Source organism: Pimephales promelas, chromosome 10 (genome assembly GCF_988280905.1).
Source record: "Pimephales promelas chromosome 10, fPimPro1.hap1.1, whole genome shotgun sequence".
In the NCBI taxonomy this organism is placed as follows: Eukaryota; Metazoa; Chordata; class Actinopteri; order Cypriniformes; family Leuciscidae; genus Pimephales; species Pimephales promelas.
In genome coordinates, this window is record NC_142778.1 from 21,541,237 (window position 1) to 21,561,593 (window position 20,357).

A 20,357-nucleotide genomic window follows, 5' to 3' on the forward strand; every position below is an offset into this window, starting at 1 on the left:
TTGTTCATTATAGTAGTATTGCATAACATCAAAGTAATGGAAAGACATGGGAATAGGCCTAAAATTATTTTTGTGCATTATGGGCTCAAAAGAAGTCAATTAAGTACAAATGACCAGGTGGATAAGATTAGTATCTCTATTAGTAAACTAGCAATTCATCAAATGGAAACAAAATTAAAAATGATTCGTTTTAGTCAATTTTATTGAGAAAACACTCTTAAGCTTTAAGACAGTATTTACAATACCTGATTACAGCATATTGTTCACATTCAATTACAGACATATATATATATATATATATATATATATATATATATACACACAAACTATATACTAACATTAAGTGAGGAGGTCATTTTCAGTCATGTATAAATTGCACGAGGGAAAAAGGTAAGAAAACAATAACGAAGCAGTTTTAAGGCTAAGGGAGACAAAAAAAGGCACTTGAGGAAAAAACAGCGTTTGTTGGTACAGTCCATTAATAAAGGTCTTACTGACAGGTCATAGAGGGTCGAATGGTGTTCAATGGTCCTTGGAGCAGGAATTTTATTCATAAAAGTGCACCCGAGTAGTTGATAGTTTCTGTCCTTGCACTCACTGTCCTTTGAGTATGAAAGAACAATAAAACTGATCATAGATCAGCACATCGAGCCACGACATCCCATGTTCCTGCAGGCTCGAGAAATAAAGGAATCCTGAACTCTAGTTTAGGTCTGTTTTGATCCAAACACAACAGTCTAACTATGATCTATTACTATGCTTGATTTTTAATATTATACATTCTCTAGCTAAATGAAGAATATGTACATGCAGTGGTTGTAAGACATTTGGTCTTATTTAGAGAAGTGGTTTACATAATGGTATTGGTTGTTTTTATTTAAAAAAAGATTCATATTATGTGCAATGTATCCACTTGAAACAAGTGCTCTATGCTGTGTTGGGTTACACAAATGCCATTAAGCTGCATTATATGGGTAATTTTAGTGCATTATAAACCATTAGGCAAACCTCAACACATCACTTTGACAAGCTTCACAAGCTGACCTGAATATTACTTCATCAGAGCATTTTAAATCGCATCAGAATCCAACGCCGATGAGTGTTAAGCTACGAAGGACATGTTCACGAAAAAAGGCAAAAAATTGGATTTGATCGAGTCGGCGTAAAAAAAGAAGAAAAGTTTTGTAAACACAGTAATGAAATCATAAAATAAATTATTGTTCTTTTTGCATTTCACAATCACAAGTGTAAATTTTTCTAAATTAAAATTCATCGTGTCGAACCAGAGCATCTCCAAAATCTGTAACTTGGCTCCCGACAAATAGGTCATACTTATCCACAATTTCCTGCTTTGTGAGATGTCCATCCTATCATGGGAGAAAAAAAAGCTGTTATTGAAGAATAACTGAAACGATTACGATATACGTTATTACGAATTTATATATATATAAAGGCTAGACAATCGTATCATCATCTATAATTTTCAGCAGTTATCACATCTCCAAATTTATTTTTATTTGCTTTTATCCACCCTGAACAATAGAATTAGGGCTTATTAATGAAATCAAATTAATTCATATAAAAATGCATAATTTCTGGAGCTCAAACAGTAGTAGAGCATGGTGGTGCCTTAAATGGATAGTTCACTTTGAAATTCATTTTTGATATGTTTTAGCTTATCCCAAGGGTATCCAAGATGTAGGTGTCTTTGTTTCCACAGTATTTTCAATTTTGACATTTTTAGGTCAAACTGTTCTTGTCTGTCAGTCATATAATGCAGGTATAGGGGGTCCACCTCAAAGAGTATGCACAGAGAAGTCAAAATTAAACATCATTTAATGACTCGTAAATGCAAGTACACACTGATGACACGAAACGAGCGGTTTGTGTGAGAAAACGAACAGTATTTATATGTTTTTTACCTCGTGTATCCACAGCCATGTCCAACTGATCTGAATCAGATGTCCAACTGAACCAAACTGAACCGTGTCCAACGTTACGCCGGAAGTGATCTGTCACGCATTGTTTACACAGATTACACTAAACATATTTAGATATATCAAAATTGTCGTCCATTGCGATTTCCCGTATATCTAAATATGTTTAGTGAAAGGTAAAACTTCCGAAATCTCTGTGTAAACAATGCGTGACGTAAACGCGCGAGAGATCACTTCCGGCGTAACGTCTGGAGATGTTTCAGTTCGGTTCAGTTTGACATCTGATTCAGATCAGTTCGACATAACTTTTAACAAGAGGTAAAAACGATATAAATACTGTTCGTTTTCTCACACAAACCGCTCGTTTCATGTCTTGGGCCATCAGTGTGTACTTACATTCACGAGTCATTAAATCAAGTTTAATTTTGACTTCTCTGTTCATGCTCTTCGAGGTGGACCCCTAAACCTGCATTATATGACTGACAGACAACAACGGTTTGACCGAAAAATGTCAAAATTGAAAATACTGTGGAAACAAAGACACCTACATCTTGGATGCCCTTGAGGTAAGCTAAAACATATAAAAAATTAATTTCAAAGTGAACTATCCCGTTAAACGCAATGCAAGTAGCTTTGAACAAAAGCATCTGCCAAATGTTTTCCATGGATCACAAAAGGAGATGTTTAGCAGGTTGACCCAGAAACAGTTTTTTCCATCTACAGCGCATGGAAAAGAACATGTAGATGTTGTGCTAAACTTTACATTACATAGGTTTTCAATGACAAGAGGGTGATTAAATGATGCTGGAATGTTCCGTTTTGCAAAAACTATTTATGCATTTATTGGATCACTGATTCTACTGTTTCTACTGATCATGAAGACCTTGATTAGCTTGCTCAGGTGTGTTTGATCAGGGTTGAAGCTAAACTCTGCAAGGACAGTGGCCCTCCATGACCGAGTTTCGTAGAGCAAACTCTACGCCCTATATATACACTTGTATAAATTGTTTGTTATGTAGCCTGTTATGTTGATTTGTGAGAAAACTAGAATGCAGGTTTGAAATAAACATCATAATCATAACTACAACTTTCAGATAGCTAAATAAGTAATGGCTATGACTTTTTTGCAAAGGGTCCCTTCAGAGAATCGCCATGTTTTTACCTGATCTGCGTCAGCCTCATAGAGAAGGTGTTTGGCCTCAGCCTCTGCATGGTCATAATCGGAGGGTATGATCCAGTCACGGGTCTCATCTTTATCCATACGGCCATCTTTGTTTTTATCCCTGAACTCTGTAAACTGTTGTCTTTCGGTTTTCACCCATTCTGGTTCAGCTGGGTCTCCATTCTGGCTGTACATATCACCTGAAATACACAAGGGCGACAAATCAATACATGGAACAGGAAACTTAAATACACACTTTAAAAAAAAAAAAACACTTACGACGACTTACTAATATATTCATCAAAGTCGATGAAACCATCTCCATTTTTATCAATGTCCTCCATGGTCTCCTGTAGATCAAACCATAGACAAAAAAAAAGTCAAATTACCCCCAAAACATCATTTAAAGTCATTATTGTATTAAATTGTACTAAAAGTAGTTTTATTAAAAGTAGCTTGAGAGAGCAATATTTTATCTGACTCAACATATAATTTATTACACAAACTTTTAGGCTACAACGGCCGTATTTTTTGGTTTATACAATGGAAGTCACTAGTAACCGAAACAATTTGGTTACCACCATTTTTCTAAATATCTTATTTTATGTTCCGCAAAAGAAAGAAAGTCATCTATCCCTTTAATTGGCTTATTATTATTGGGTTCCCACACTTTGGTTAGCTTCAAATTCAAAGACCTTTCAAGGACTTTCCAGGCCCAATACTCTCAAATTCAAGAACTTAATGTGGGACACATGTGTTGTGTCCAATAACAAACGTTGGGATACCATCGTAGTAGTTTTGTGCATGCGTGAACGTCATGGCAACGTACAACACAAAGTACCTCACGCAGGAAACACAACGTAACGCGTTAATGTGCGTAACTAATGTAAATGAAGAAAGCTAGTATGCATAGGCCACAAAGTGTTGGTGACATAACACATTAGCAGACCGGAGGGAATAAAATGGATTTTTTTCCTGAAAATATTTTGCACAAAATAAATTCAAGTACTTTCAAGGCCATTTATCTACATATGTTCATTTTCAAAAACTTTCTAGGGCCTTGAATTTTTTTTTTTTTTCAGATTCACAAACTTTTAAAGATTTCAAGGACCCGTGGGAACCTGGGCTTATTGGCCTTTAATTAATGTAGAAATATAAAAATTGTATTTTTAATGAACTGATACTCTAAATAAGAAACTTTAACTGCCATTAGGTGGCAGTAAATGTCTAAATGAGTAAATCATTGAGCCATTCAGGCTTAATGCACAGATCTGATCTTTTGGATCAAAAACGGATTTTTTGTCCCGCCTGTTTAGTAGACACGACTGGTATCCAATATCTGTGTTTACATAAATCCTCTCCCAAAATGATTCTGTTGAGGAGCGCTATACTATGTGTAACAGTAGCAAAGCTGTTTTATTTTAAAAATCATGGCATAGAGGTTGAAAAACTGTTACTATGCTTCTGAATTTTTCTGTGTGTGCGCAATTTCTAGCCTATATACAAAGTTTACACCTCAATAAACAAATCTGTGAGTATTAGTTTGAGTGCATACAGGCACGTCTGCTTCAGCTGTGTAGGCAAACGTCTAGTCATCAGACAAAAACACATACGGGGGCATTTTTGCCCCAATTTATTCAATTTTAGGGGCATTCTAACTGCATTCTAAAGGCTCCATTGAATTGTTCTCCAACCAACTGTATGAAATGATGACCTATGTAAGTCTGGGACAGGTGCGTTAAATGTGTTTATAATTTGAATGCATTATTTGACAGCCCTAAAAATAAGATAACAGCAATGGTGTGGAAGACTGTCCAGACGTACCAGCACTATAATATCCATCATGAAGTCAAACTCCTCTGGGTGAAGGAACGCTGTAAACTCTTCTTTATTTGCCCTCATGTCACCATCATGGTCAGCCATCTTGAAACGGCGCTCATCTCTGGCCATCATTTGTCTGTAGTTAAAACCATCCTCGGGATCTGCTTCATCTAAGCACACATTGACAATCATATTAGTTGGGATTTCAAGCAATTCCTGGTTAAAACGGTAAATTTACATGGTAAACAGTATTTATTTTTTGGCCTGACTCAAATTCCTTTAGTTGTTTTGAACTCAGACTGTACAGTCACAACAAATGGATTTGATTGCATCACTTGTAAAATGAGGGTATAGCTGCTTGTTCCATAAGATCAGATTGGAAAACCAAATCAGATTCATTTGCAGCATGAGCAAAACCTTAGAAATATAATTCACCAATTAACATATTATACACACCAAGGATGTAACCATAAGTAGCGTTCTTGTATTCCTCCCAGGAGACATAGGCATCTGAGTCGAGATCATGAGCCTGCCACTGCCGGTCCACATCTTCATAGAACCATCGCTTCTGCGCATGTTTGATCCTCCGCTTCATCTCATCAACGGTCACAAAGCCGTCGTGATCCTCATCAATCTTTTCTACGATTTTACTGTAGAGAGAAAGAAAGAGAGAGAGAATGATTAGGAGGACTTTCTCAGAAGAGCTCATATCTATATGTGGTGCGTCTGTTTTTACCCCAGTCTCTCTTTGCTCTCCTCTGGAGTGAGCTGTTCAAAAGTCTTTGCCTCCTCTTGTCCGAGAAAAGCCTCGTGGTCGTACTCGAAGTTCTCCTCATCATCGTGCTCCTTGTTGCTGAGGGGGGCGTCATGATGGACACGGTCCTTCTTTTCCATGGGTTTGCTGGAGGACTGAAGAACGCAGAGGGCGACGAACAGCAAGAGCGGCAACAGGTCCATTTTCACGTCCTATTTTATTTTTTCTTAACAGGGTCAAAAAGCAAAGTGGAGAGCAAGTGAATATAAATGCAAACAGAACACATGCAGTTTGTTACAAATAATAATTTCCAATCATGCTAACTCCATATACATTGATAGTTAATTATTTTATGTGACAGGAAGCTCCTAGAAGCATTGAGTAAGTTCACTACATATTTATACTCGGGACATATGCATTAATGTATCACCATGGCACCATATTCATCTTGCCTGTTATTTACATGGAACTCCCATAATACATTTAAACAAACAATCAGGGTAATACACTTTTTGCCAGTGCAATGAATGCTGTTCCAAAGTGTTATCAAAAAATTATCTAAATTATCTATTTTTTTCTTAATAACATTTTATTGTAACATTCAATTAATGTTCCAGATATTTAGACATGCAAGTATATTTTAAATTCCTCACATTAAGCTTCATGCAAATACAAATCACTTTAGAACGAGAAAAATGAAACAGCGAAGCATAAAGGGTCATATTCGCTAAACTGTTTAATGATTTGATACAACTTTACCTACCAATTATTGTAGTCTTTCACGCCGCCCGGCTGTTCTCAGTAACTCCGGATGTCAAACTAGTTGAGACGCTTCCCCTGGATAGCCCATTCAACTGACCAATCAGATTGGACAAAACGCACAGACTTCCCTTAACGCACCAATCAGATTGTAGATTGCCCTCAGGACGCTTCGCGTCGCTTCGCGATTGGTCCAGTTCAGTCCAAACGTAATTATGCCATTGGTTTAGAACTGCCACGTCCTCAAGGCACGTTATTTTATGTACTTATTTATTTTATTATTACCCCTCTCCTTTTTCAGAATGCTATCTTGTATGTTAATGTTTCTCCTTTTGAAGTAATATTTTCTAATATGTCTGTAGTCAATTGTCTCGTTCATATTAATAAAAATGGGTGGGAAAAAAAAAAAAAAGAAAAGGTATCCACTGCATGTTTTTTTGTAGGTTTTTTTTAACTCCAAGTTTTGTGACGTTTAAAAATGACCTGATTTCAATATTTAAAGAAAGCATAAGTTAAAACCATGCTTACAACTCTGTAAATCACTGATTAGCCACCTTAAATTTTATTAAGTTATTAATTTGTTTTTAAAAATCTCTTATGTATTCTTCTTAGAATTAGTATTTTTTTTATTAAGGCCGCACATCTTATAAATTTCAAATAATATTCTGTTTTATTCTTGACGATATTGTAAAGATAATAAAATGGGTCCTAAAGGTAAATTAAAACCTAATCCACACTTAAATGCATTATGGAATTGAATAATGCATTAACTTACAATATATAGAGTAGTCAACGTTTGAAGCGGATAAAAAAAGTAAACAAAGCTGTCGTAAAACAAGAACGGGTATTGTTCAAAATTAATTTAACTTTGATGACAGGTTTTGATCCATCTCAAATGTTGACTACTGTGTATACAGTCACATGGCAGTAGATGGCGCATGGAATATCAGAAATGCTCAATAACCTCTATGTCAATAACCCCGTAGAAAAAGCAAGCTGGCTTCTTTCTGTTTCTGAACAGTATTTAAATGTTTCAAATAGTCAGTCATTTTATCAGTGACATTGCACCCAGTTGTGCATTTTAGATTTGAACTTTTACTAAGCACCATTACACGTTATAAGATATTAAAACATGTTATATACAAAAACACATATAATACAATGTATTTTGAGAATGTTTTTTTTTTTTTTTTAGCTGTCTACAGTATTAGTTCACCCAAAAAATTAAAATTGTCATCATTTTCTCACCTTCAAGTTGTTCCAAACCTGTATCAGATACTTCCTTCTCCTGAACAAAAAATAAGACATTTTGAAGAATCTCAGTAACCAAACAGTTGACGGGCACCAATGACTTTCATTGTATTTTCCCCTTCTATGAAACTCAGTGGGGCCCATCTACAGGCATTCTTCAAAAATTGAAGACAGACATCTTACACTCAAGGTCGTATAGTCAGATTAGTCCTTGAAAAAATCTGGATTTCCCCAATGACTGGTTCTTACATTACTATTAAACCACCACGATTCTGAACATTAGGTTACATTTGGCCCTTGAGTTACATGTTACCATACATTTTAAGTTATATTTTATAGAATACTCTGTAAACTTCTGTCAGTCACTAAATTAAACCACCAATCATTATTGTACAGTATAGGCCCATTTTATAATATGACGATTTTTGATTATCAATGAAAACTAATTCAATTCAATTTTGCCTCTTTACGATGACTCGCTTTAATTTAGTCCTAATATGCAAGTCGCTTTGGATAAAAGCGTCTGCTAAATGACTAAATGTGAATGGAGGAAAGAATGAACCAAAACACAGATTCAAATATTTTATGATAGGAATATACAAAATACATTTTCAAATTCTGCAAACATCAGCAGAAAATGGCTGACACAGTGATTATTCACTGCCATTAAGCAACATCTTCCCCACGTCTCTCATGTTTGTTTCCTTTCAATATCCCTTTCGTTTCCACCACGCCTTTCAAAGTCTAGCCTGTTTCGGTTACGTCACAAGATCCCACTGAGTTTTGTAATGAGTGTCAGGCGGCTTGTAGCTGTGACCCCTGCGCTACTGGTGGGGCAGCAAAGGTGGCAACATCTTTTCTGAGGTTCAAGGATGCGAAAAGCGTGTCCAGGATTCCCAAGACCTGTAAAAACTCCTGCTGAAGTTCTGCTTCCCGACCCAACAGCTCTAAAAGACGTTGCAGCAACCTCTCGACTACAGGTGACTGGGGAATAACCTGCTGATATAGATCTACACACGCACAATTTCTTATGAAGAAAAACATAGAAAAACAATTCTATTTCGCAACCAGCACACTTCTTCATTCTCACTTGCTCACGTGCACGTGATATGATGTGAAACTTACCAAGCACAATATCCCCGACCGTGAGCAGAGGGCGAGAGAAGCGTGGGTCAGTGATGTACCTGAAAAAAATAGCCAAGAACATCCTTTAACCTGATTTATGAATCATTTCATGACTTTCAAGTCATTAAGTACATGTATCATGGCATTAAATCAACCTTAAATCAAGAAAATGGGATCTAGACTATTTTGGCTTGTCTATGCTTCAGTTTTTGACCTTCTGTTCTGGGTCACTTTTGTTTTTGTGTGACCCAAATTCTCAGTCACCACACCCTGAGAACCTGCCAAAGAATTTCCCAGTGCATTTAATATTCTAAGAAGAATGGTTTTGTCACAAGAATGTATTGGCATGCATTTCACAGAATATTAACAGTGCAGAAACTCTTAAAGGGATACTCCACTTTTTTTGGAAATAGGCTCATTTTACAACTCCCCCAGAAGTTAAACCGTTGAGTTTTACTGTTATTGAATACATTCAGCCGATCTCCGGTTCTGGCGGTACCACTTTTAGCATAGCTTAGCATTAGGGGTCGACCGATTATCGGCGCCGATATTAAGCATTTTCATGGTTATCGGTATCGGTCATTTTCAAAACCGATTTGCTGATAAAATAAAATCAAACCACAAAAAGACTACTTACATATGAATCCTGCGTGTCTCTAAATGAATGGCACAGACGCGTGATTTCATTTGTCACACACACTGGAGCACGCGTGACGCTTGCCTGTTTTTAGCCTCAGCTGCATCATTATATGAGGACATGATTGCATAAACATCATCTCCAGAGTCGCTTAGTCACTTCATCAGCTTTTTAATGCTTCAACTGACAAAAGTTAACGTCATATCATAGACAAACGGAAACTCAAAGACCGGTCAAAATAAACATTCGTTTTTTCACAAAGCCCTAAAAATTTCATTTTTGTTAAACTGTAAATACATTGAATAAGTTTGATGATTTTAATTAATTAGAAATGCTTTTTGATTACTAAAATTTCATTTAAACATTTAAATAGAGTCTTTAAGTTTTACAAAATGTTTACAGAATGCTGCTGGGTGCTCCCTGCACTTTTTACAAGTTATTATTATTATTATTATTAACAGTTCTCAGATTCAAAGATATGTTTAAAATCATTTCAAGAAAGTATTTGTAAAAACAGTTTAAAAAAAATACAGTTTTACACCAGGCATAGGCTATAATATATATATATATAGGTTCAAAATATCGGTTATCGATCTATTTGATTTTTTTTTTTTAATTAACATTAATGATGTCTACAGTTTATGAAGCGGCTGTCCCTTTAAGAACAGATGCACGAATATAGTTACACATCAGATTTTCTCCCATTTGTTTTTGTTCGCATAACAGACTGTTTAAATTGAATACTCCACAGTTCACACGCTGTGCATTTTGACATAATTGTGTGCGTAGCTCTGAAAGAGAACGGAATTCGAGATTGCATGCATGCGAGAAGCGGCATCTTCGCACGTATTTCAGCTGTGTGTCCGTCTGCACGAGTACCGCATTGAGCCCTTGTTCGTGGCTTATTGTGATTAAACTCAATAACTTTAAGTAGTACTGTTTAAGAACTGTTACACATTATAACATTTGTTTTTGAAATTTGTGAATCAATGAAAATCGGTAGAAGATAGAAGTCAAGTTTCAACAAGTCCCCAGATGAGACTGTACTACATCAGTATGTATGTATATATATATATATATATATATATATATATATATTAGGGGTGTAACGGTTCACAAAATTCGCGGTTCGGTTCCATACGATACATTTGTGTCACGGTTCAGTTCGGTATGGTTCGGTACGTTTCAAATACAGCAAAAAGAAAGAAATGGCAGAGAAATTTCCTTGATTTAATTTTTTTAATTATATTTTTATTAAAACTAACATCATGAAGTATGATAATTTTTAACTTTGAGCAATGATGGAGCTCTACTTGACTTTTCTTAGGAGCATATAAAACAAAACAGCTCCTTGGACAAAATTAAATGTAATATTGTAGTAGTTATAAACAAAGGTTTATTTTAGTTTAGATTAACCTTTGAGGGCAGCAATTGTATTGATAATGTTAAAATAAAACAGACGTGATGTTACTTGAAAGCATTATGGCCTACTATTACTGCCAAACTTACAGATAGTAGTGTTATACAGTAAATCCATGGTGAATGTTGCTGATCTGTGGACACTGGATAGTTCATTCATGGCAATTTTTCTTCCTGGTTTCCACGTCAGTGCTGTTTGATCCGTTGATAACGTGAATGTTTCGTGAACGAACGTGAAATGTGAATGTTTCTCACTAGATCTCGCACCGATATTATTACTTCAGTGACGAATTCAAATGTTTTCTTTACTGGATTTGGCTGTGTAGTAACAGTGCTGATCAAGATCGGCTCGCGCTGCATTGGTCCGAACTGATAAACGGTCCGTGATCCAGACAACCACACAATAACGAGTAGCTCAGGTTCGTTCCGCTTACATTACATTTGCCATTTGATGTTGGGCAATGTTGTGGTCACGCCAGCGTTTCTTACATTATGAACGCGCATACACTTGAAATAATGAAATGTTGGTCGGCAGGAAAAATGAACCGAACGAACCGTACGGTTCAAAAATGCTTACCGAAAACCGAACCGAAAGCCTCGTACCGAACGGTTCAATACGAATACGTGTCTCGTTACACCCCTCTATATATATATTTTTTTTTTTTCCCATTTTTAACTGTTCATAAACTGTACATGAGCCATCATAACACGTTTTATAAGAGAGTCTGAAGTCATAATACTGTGTGTTACTCACTTTAGAAGGAAGTCGAGTATCCTAGCTAAGCTCGCTTCATCTCTTCCTGCGAGAGCGTTTTTCAGAGTTCCTCTGCGGTTTAGCTCCATCATAACGACCACTGCAACCTCTGGTTTGCTGCTGCGTTTCCATGCCTGTGTAAACACGCACAAACATATACTAGTGTCATCATCTGAACAGTCATTTCAAACATGAAATGTCTTCTATCCACACGTGTGTGTGTGTTTACCTCCAGAGCTGAGTCTAGGGCTTTGGACACCTCAAAGTTTTTTAGCTGTTTGTCATGTTTCTGTAGATGCTGCTTCGCTGGTTTATTGACCAAGAAATCAAACTAAAAGACATGAAGACAGTAAGACAACTGAAGCAAAAACAAAAAAAAGCAGAAAAACAAGAGTAAACGGCACTTAAAGTAAATCCTTATTTCATTGAATTATATTATGATATGAATATTTCAGCTGTTGTATAGCAATATTACAGACCAATTTTAGCTGAGATGTGAACAAATCATTCATTGAGAAAATAAAATGTCACCTGTTTGGGTACAAAGTTCTTTCCCTTGAAATTGACCCGGTACACTGGTCCCCGTCGCCTTCGATCAGCTAACGTCTCTTTTTCTTCTTTTTGCTTCCTGTGCCTGACGCTCAACACGCCATTGGTCATCCCAACGGCAACTGTGTTATCATTAGGCTAAAGGAGAACCACAATGAGTAACACCTTAAATGAAGTGCAAGTGAAAAACCCCTTTTATACATTTATATTTATAGATTTCTTCCTGTGCAATGAACTAAACGTACCGCAATAGCCAGACTGAGGATGGATGCCGCACAGTCGAAATTATGCACAACCTTATAGGAGGAGTTGTACACTTTGACATGCCTAACATGGAAAGCAACCAGAAGCAATAAATACCAGTTCAAATAAGTACATTTCTTTACTGTCTCACACATGCAAACATACCTGTCCAGTGATCCTGTGAGCAGTTTGTTGCCTGTAGAACTCAGACATGCACACGTAACTGTTTTGTGATGATTCTTAAGAGAAACAAGCTGCTGTCCGCCTTTCAACAGGTCCCAGATTTTCACATAGCGCCCTCCTGTAATGCATACACACAAAATTATTTTCAACATGACTCCGATATTTTATTATAAAACAAATAGAGTTGAAATCTTGACTGGAAGAGCCACATTTAAAACTGCTGTATGCACCAAGTCTAATATGCATTATGACCTATGAGAATAAATGGTACTAAGCATTAGTAACGACTGATGAGTGTTGTGTACCTGTGGACACCAGCAGGGCATCTGATGGGTACAACAGTACACACTCCACAGGGTGGCCATGTTCCATGGTCATCACACTGCTGCCTGTCCGCACGTCAAACACTTTTACGGTGTGGTCGTATGAACCTGCAACAGAGACAACCATTATTCAGGGCAAACATTAACTACTGTACAAACTGTAACATTTATGAGCATATTTAAAGGGATAGGATAGTTCACCTTAAAAATAAAAATGTTGTCATTAATTACTCATCCTTATGTCGTTCTAAACCCGTAAGACTCGTTCATCTGTACACACATGAAGATCTTTTTGATGGACCCTCTATTGACAGCTACGCAAGTTTGAATTTAGTCTTTTATTCACATTTAAACATTCATCAACTCAAAGAACAATTGTGGTAAAACGATCCTTAAAGCATGTTCGCTTGACATGCGAGAACCAATGAGGTTTAAGCAGGTTTGGTTAAGCTTCTGTTTACCACAACTGATGTGAGTTGATGAATGTTTATATGTGAACAAAAGACTAAATACAATCTGTTCAACATATAAAGAGATCATTCTAAGCCACTCAAATCATGTATTAGTTTTACAATCTGTTTATGAACTTTTTGAAGTGTCAAATTGGTAGTTGCGTAGCTGTCAATGGAGGAAAAGAAAGCTTCATTAAAAAGATCTTCATCTATAGTAGTTAATTAAAGAATTTTTGGATGAACTAATCAAGATGATATACATAATTGTAAAGGAGCACTTTGGAGTTAATGTATGCTGTTGATTAAATGAAGTATGGGTTGAGTTATTGTTAAAATATTTGTAACTTACTCAAATATTTTTATATTTTGTATGTGCTTTAATGTTATTTGTATGTGACTGTCCAGAAATTCGGTGCACCTTTAATATTAAAATTTGTCCCTTTGGTGGCACAGTAGTTTTGCACAAGGGAAGATGAACATTTTAACAGTAGCTGACAGGAGTGAATGGTACGCAGCTGTGTTTGAGCCTACATGGATTTTATCTGAGATTTTGTGTTTTATTCATGAACTTAAAGAACTTGACCGCTTCATGATGGAAGAAAGGACTATCATAGCTACTACAACAATATACACACACTGCTGTCGATTTTTGTATATTTTTTTGAAAGAAGTCTTATGTTCACCAAGGCAGCATTTATTTGATAACATATATATATATATATATATATATATGAAGAGTTCAGATGCAAAAGCCTCTAAGTGCCATTTGAAAATTTCTTCTAAAATGATCATTTTTATCAAGCTTGTATATTTAATTTCAGTGATTTCACTTAAATGGCATTGAAGATTACCTATTAATTGCCATTTAAGTGAAATTACTGAACTTAAATATACAAGCTTGATTAAAATGATCATTCTAGAAGAAAATTTCAAATGGCATTTAGAGGCTTTTGCATCTGAACTCTTCATATATAGTTTAATATTACAACAATTTATTATAATTTATTCCTGTGGTAACAAAATTCACCATCATTACTCCAGCTGATTATTATTAACTTTAATCAGCTGGAGTTAATCAACTTCTTATTATTAACTTTATTGTTGAAAAATGTCTGCTGCTTAATATTCTTTAATTAATACGTTCAAAAGAACGTATTAACTTTAACTTTTTTATACCCACATTTTTTACTGACATTTTTGATCAATTTAATGCATCCTTGCTGAATTTTTATTTCCCATAAAAAATTATGTCCCCTTCCCTCCACCATTGGTCCAAAAAATATGCAGTTTTAACCTCACTGACTTGTTGGCATTATGAAACAAAAAAAAACTTTCTAATTGCTGTATATTTATGTGCATATTGATTTTATTTCTGTCAATATTCAAATGTATGGATCTGGCTAAGCCAGATTTAGATGGAAGGGGATGAAGTCTGAGGGTGAATTAAAAATAATAACCTGTGACAAACAGATCTGGGTTGAGTTTGCTGGGGGCAGCAGATCTGATATAGTCTGTATGTTCAGTGAATGAGCTGAGCTCAACAGAACTGGCAACATCCCACACACGACACGACAGGTCATCTGACCCCGACACCACACGAAACCCATCAGACAGGAAAGTGGTTGCGTGTACCGCCCTGTGCACAAAAGAGAGAGCAGGAAAGACAGTTTTATGACAAGAGAACTGCTGACACAGCTACATTACTGGTTTTAAAGAAATGAAATGAGTTATTATATTATTCAAAAGTCATTATTTCATGCCAGGTCATACTTGGAGTGCCCTTTGAACTGTCTGAGAGCCCCTAGGCTTTTGATGTCGAACAATCGGATGATTCCATCTTCACTTCCTGCCACTAACAGCTTCCCATCACCTCTGAAGCTCCCTCCATACGCTGTGTCCCGAAAACGAGTGAAGCTCCGTGTGGGCTCTTGAGAGTGAGGTCCATATACGTGAATCTAATGCAGAACATTATAAAATTATGCTACCAATAATACTGTGATGGTTTCAATTCTTAGGGAATAAAACACACAAGAAAAGCTCAAAAAAACAGGTCAAGGTTCTTTTTGATTGCGACATTATTTTTACAGCAATTATGAACAAATGATCCACACAATGAAACACTCTCTAAGTCTCTATATCTATATATATATATATATATATATATATATACACACAGGAAAGCCACTTTACTTTATAATTAGATTTAGAAGATAATGCAAAACCTGGCTGAATTTTTCTTTTTCTTGTTTTTTTTTTTTATGTGGACTATAATATCTAAAAATATATTTTTTATAGACCAGTGCACTGAATTGAATAATTTGGAATAATTTTAGAAAATCAATTATAATTGAATTTAATTAAACACAGAAACATATTTGTTAAAGTTATGTGTGTTTAGTTTTCTTCAACAATTAAATAATATAGAATTTTAGATCAAAATATTGAGAACTGACAGACATTCAGAAACAATTCAGTAACTCACTTTGTATATTAGAACAAATAAATACATGAATATTTTAATATGAGAGTAGTAGGAATATGTAATGACAGAAAAATAACAATAAATGGACTCACTCTGGTGGAGGCTGTGACGGCATAATTGTGAGGTGGGACAGGGGAGAATTCGATATTTGTTATAGCACCAAACTCTTTAATCTGCAAAGCAGGCTGAAAGAAAAAACACAGACTGTCGTGAAAACCAGTGTGAATAAATGGCGAAAAACTACGAAATGTTGACCAATTTATTTTGCTAAGATACACCCCTAGACATATAAATGATACAAAAAAAAGTTCTCATACTTTGTAATTTTTCCAGTAGAGCGTGTCCTCTGTCACTTTCTCTCCAAGTTTTGGATAGGTCTGAATTCTGGTGGGTTTAAACGAAGCCATCTCAGATATGCAGCTGACAGCAGCTTCACTCTGGGGACCTGCAATATCACAACATTCATACGGACATCACAATAAATACCAGCACGTTGCAAGTATTTTGTATTGCAAGCTTGGACTGCAGCTTTATTTCGTTTCAGCCTTACATATAATGTTAACGTTAACTTGATTTGGCAATTAACAGAAAACAAAAACGCAACCAGAACAACTCCCTCGAATATAATTTGCAAATATACAAATGTAAATGTTGAATAGTACATCTGTATATAAATATATCATTATTGGTTTAAATAAGTAGTCCCTTTTAAATCTATCTACAACTATAATAACTAACTTAACGTTACTTCCATCAACCATACACTTCTATGATAACACGAGCTTAACTCTTGTAAGTTTATTCGATAAACAGCATCAAATAATCTAAATATTATAATGTGTTTCTTACCTTATTGTGGCCTCCAAAAAAATGTAAACAAATTTTTGCTGGCTTTTCTGTACGTTACAGACGCAAAACATGCGCAAAATCACGTTGATTCTACATCCACATGGAGACCGCCATTGCGTGACCTCATACTTCCGGTGTTGAACAAACTTTATTGAGTTACATTGAACCCGACCACTATCACGTCGTCTTCGTGAACATGTACATGCAACAGCCAGACACGGACTGTCAAAACACAAATACATTGATTGATCATATAAGTTTTCTTTGATTTCTTATCAATGCCATTTACAAACACAACTTGATTTCCTGAAGGATAGCGGCTATGATGTGGAGCTTGGAATATGAAATAATTCCATTCCTTCTCAGATCACATTTTAAACCCTCAAAACTAGGCTACACTACATGTTCAAGCCGTATGGTTCAACCTCCACATCACCTAGTGATGATTTTAAACAAATTACACATGCTTTGGTATGCAATTAATTAGCTATGTACAATTGACTGCTGTTCTCTACATTGTCAATAGCTTATGTAAATCAAAATATAGGCTATAGTTCTCTGTTAAAAAGTCTCAACCCCCATAATTGCATTAAATGGTTCATTAAAACCTTTTTGGTAAATTAATTGTGCTGGAGAATCTCAAATTTCACTAATGAAGGGAATGAAAATCATTAATTCAACCTATCTTCAAGTTACATTATCTCCATGATTTGCAGGAAGTGTCAGGAGCTACAATAAACTTAAATCTTATTATATAGGGGGTAGTGCCGGTTCTCAGGGATGTTTGAGTATTGGTAGGCCAAAATTGTAATACATTTAACCCACATCTGTCATCTACCCACCACACTGTAATATGATATGACACAAATATGACAATATACATAAAATTAAATTTATAATTGAATAGACAATGTCAAATGTTGCAACTGACCCCATATTAAAAGACCTTGTGGTCTGAGCTATTTGCAGCGCGTTTCTGTATTTGGTTGTGAACTTTTGCAGCGCGCTTCTGTATTTGGTTGTGTTGTGAATATTTGGAGCACACATGTTGTGAAACTGATGAATATGTCTTTTTAATTTGTTTTCTTCAGTTGCAGCGCGTTGAGCTCTCTCGGCCACCGTAGAAAGGTGTTCTTTATTAATCCATAAAAAGTATCAATGTATGATAAAGTGACAGCCATGCTAAGACTTGTTATGCTAGCTTGATCCAATATCTGCATCTGAAATCGTATACTTCCCTATAGTAGGTGAAAAAAAGTATGTGACAAAAGAAGAATGTCTGAATTCATTCATTCTCATAAAAGAGTAGGCAAAAGGTACCCGGATGATCTACTTCTTCTGCCTAGATTCTGAAGTGTCCATATGGACACTATCCATAGTAAAAAAAATAAAAAATGGACGGAGCGAACCCATAGACTTCAACAGAGAATAGTGAAGTCAATTAGAAGCACTCACTTCCTGATGCCTGAGCGCATTGCACAGGCTCAAACTGAGCTTGACGACGTAGATGTGACGTGAGCAACCTGTCTGACAGTTGTAAGTCTTCTAGTAGCTGCCAAGAGGAATCTGAATCATTCCCTTCCAAATCTTGCAGAGACGGAGAGCATAAGTAAGAGCTGTCCATGAGCTAGCAGCAGGAGCAACTTTATGACTCTCTATGGGCTTCTTTCTTGACTTTATGCCTCCACATCCCCCGATTGCCTGTGAGCTTTACCTCCTGTCTATACGGTAATTTCTCAACTGTGCAACAGAGTCGTGTGGTTATGACACAATTGTTAGCCTATTTTTACAAAAACTGCTTCTACGAGGCCATAAGATACAAAGTAATGGAGCCTTTTGTCAGGTTTCTATACAAATAAATAATGGACAAATTGAGTCTTTGGACGGCTCAGATGTAAAGTTAATGTATGGGAGTCAATGGAATGCTAACAGCAGGTGAAGTTCTGCTACAATGGCGGTCCCCAGGGAAGCTTCGGATTCCGGCTGATGGATTACCCACTTGACACTATCCCATGAGACGTCAGGAGATGATTTGTGAATGGCAGTGAAGTTACACAACTGACACTGGTAGGTCACATGATACTGACAACTTGGTGAATGTATTACATTCACTCTACACACACTCATGCTATTTTAGTGACCGCAATTACTTATTCAAAATAAGTACCTACTCAAGAAGAGAGTATGCAATTTCGGACGCAGCCATTAGTTTTGACACATGCTAGCTATTCCTGTTATGGGCTAAGAAAACACTGAATAAAATTATATGACTTTACAAATACTTCACGCAAACAGTTTAGTTAATAAAACAAAAACTCTGATAATAATCCAAAAAAAAAAAAGATTTAACAAAGTATTTTTTGCAGAAGGAATGGTCACATGTGCCTGCTTTCTTCCAGTATAAATATCATCCGTGTATCTTATTTCTGATTGGAGGAATAAGCCATGATGTAACTGGCCCTTGTTGCAACTGTCCCCATTCTCGCTATATAATGTCTGTGTGTATGTATGTATGTTTATGTTTGTGAGTGTAAGTGTGAGTGTAATGCACCAATCCCTCAGTGCGGCACTCCCTCACTCACAGGGCCTTAATACATGCGGTCTTGGCCACTTAAGAGTGCGTGCATGTGACAGGAAGTAAGTCTGCAAGACTTTCCCATGAAAAAAAAAAAAGCCAAAAGTTCCCTGAATGCACACTACCTTGAATACCGCATCGGTGCGATATTTCAGGCAAAGCGTATCCCACCATAGCCTGGTTCATCCCACCATGCATTAGGTTTGGGAAATCACATGCCATCATGAGATGTAAAACTAAGTTAAATTCATTATATATTATGTCTTTTTATTGGAGCGAGGGATACGCAGGTGTATCCTTTTGCGGAAGAGTTTTATCAACTAAACCTGATGCACGAATGACGCTCCTCCCCTTTCACATCGGTCACAATCATTTAAATTTATACCTTACATGTGCAGTTAATATAAACCATACATCTCACATATTTCATGGTTTTCTCTGCGGTCAGATTAGGAAATCACCACATTTGCTGATGTTATGCTCAGTGGTACTGCAGTATGCACAAACAGGAAGGCCCTCTGAAATTAGTTAAGGGCTCATGCTACTCAGAAGACTTTACTCAAGCTTTAAGAAAATCTCCTTTCCTTTCTGAGAATCCTTAATGCCATGAAGAACTGTTGTAGCTTTTACTGAATGAGATGCCTGCCTGGAGGTAGACAAATTCCCTTTGGCTGGCAGCTAGATTTAACTTGTAGCCAATTGGAAAAAATCTAGAAGATAGCAAGAGAACGGACCTTGGTTGGCTCTTTCGTGGACCTCTTGAATTCACAGAACTGATCACTGGGTAGTTTTTCTAAGAGTCTCTCTACATGAGAGCCACAAGTGAGCTCAGAAAGATCATCACAGCTCATGGGTTGTAGTCTTACATGTGCTTGAACATGCAAGGGAAACGGGTCTAGAGAGAATTCACGGCCTCTCTCTCTCTCTCTCATCTCACGTGTGTGTGTGTGTGTGTGTGTGTGTGTGTGTGTGTGTGTGTGTGTGTGTGTGTGTGTCTGTGGGTGTGGTCACTGATCATTGATGATCAGCAGTGCCAGCTGGTTTCAATTTGTTTGTCCCTTTATATGTTCAGTAACTGATGT

At 36.4% G+C, this 20,357-nt stretch overlaps 2 protein-coding genes across 3 annotated transcripts; both read right to left on the reverse strand.

Moving 5' to 3' along the window:
* Positions 1-184: 184 nt before the first annotated feature.
* On the reverse strand, positions 185-6,584 carry calub (calumenin b). Of its 2 annotated transcripts, none has more exons than XM_039654481.2 (7): positions 6,438-6,584; positions 5,657-5,900; positions 5,377-5,570; positions 4,924-5,090; positions 3,389-3,449; positions 3,100-3,299; positions 185-1,367 (listed from the first exon to the last, which is right to left on the reverse strand). In XM_039654481.2, exons 2-7 carry the CDS (start codon positions 5,875-5,877, stop codon positions 1,263-1,265), a joined length of 948 nt encoding a protein of 315 aa, XP_039510415.2. In that variant the 5' UTR covers positions 5,878-5,900; positions 6,438-6,584; the 3' UTR covers positions 185-1,262. The 2 variants fall into 2 exon arrangements, with proteins under 2 accessions (XP_039510415.2, XP_039510416.2); XM_039654482.2 differs by having other exon boundaries at positions 6,434-6,524.
* Positions 6,585-8,253: 1,669 nt separating this feature from the next.
* Positions 8,254-16,862, reverse strand: utp15 (UTP15 small subunit processome component). The gene is made up of 13 exons (XM_039654491.2): positions 16,701-16,862; positions 16,169-16,296; positions 15,944-16,036; positions 15,140-15,324; positions 14,827-15,005; positions 12,900-13,025; positions 12,577-12,712; positions 12,414-12,495; positions 12,151-12,306; positions 11,849-11,950; positions 11,620-11,753; positions 8,810-8,868; positions 8,254-8,694 (listed from the first exon to the last, which is right to left on the reverse strand). Exons 2-13 carry the CDS (start codon positions 16,256-16,258, stop codon positions 8,480-8,482), a joined length of 1,557 nt encoding a protein of 518 aa, XP_039510425.2. The 5' UTR covers positions 16,259-16,296; positions 16,701-16,862; the 3' UTR covers positions 8,254-8,479.
* Positions 16,863-20,357: the final 3,495 nt, after the last annotated feature.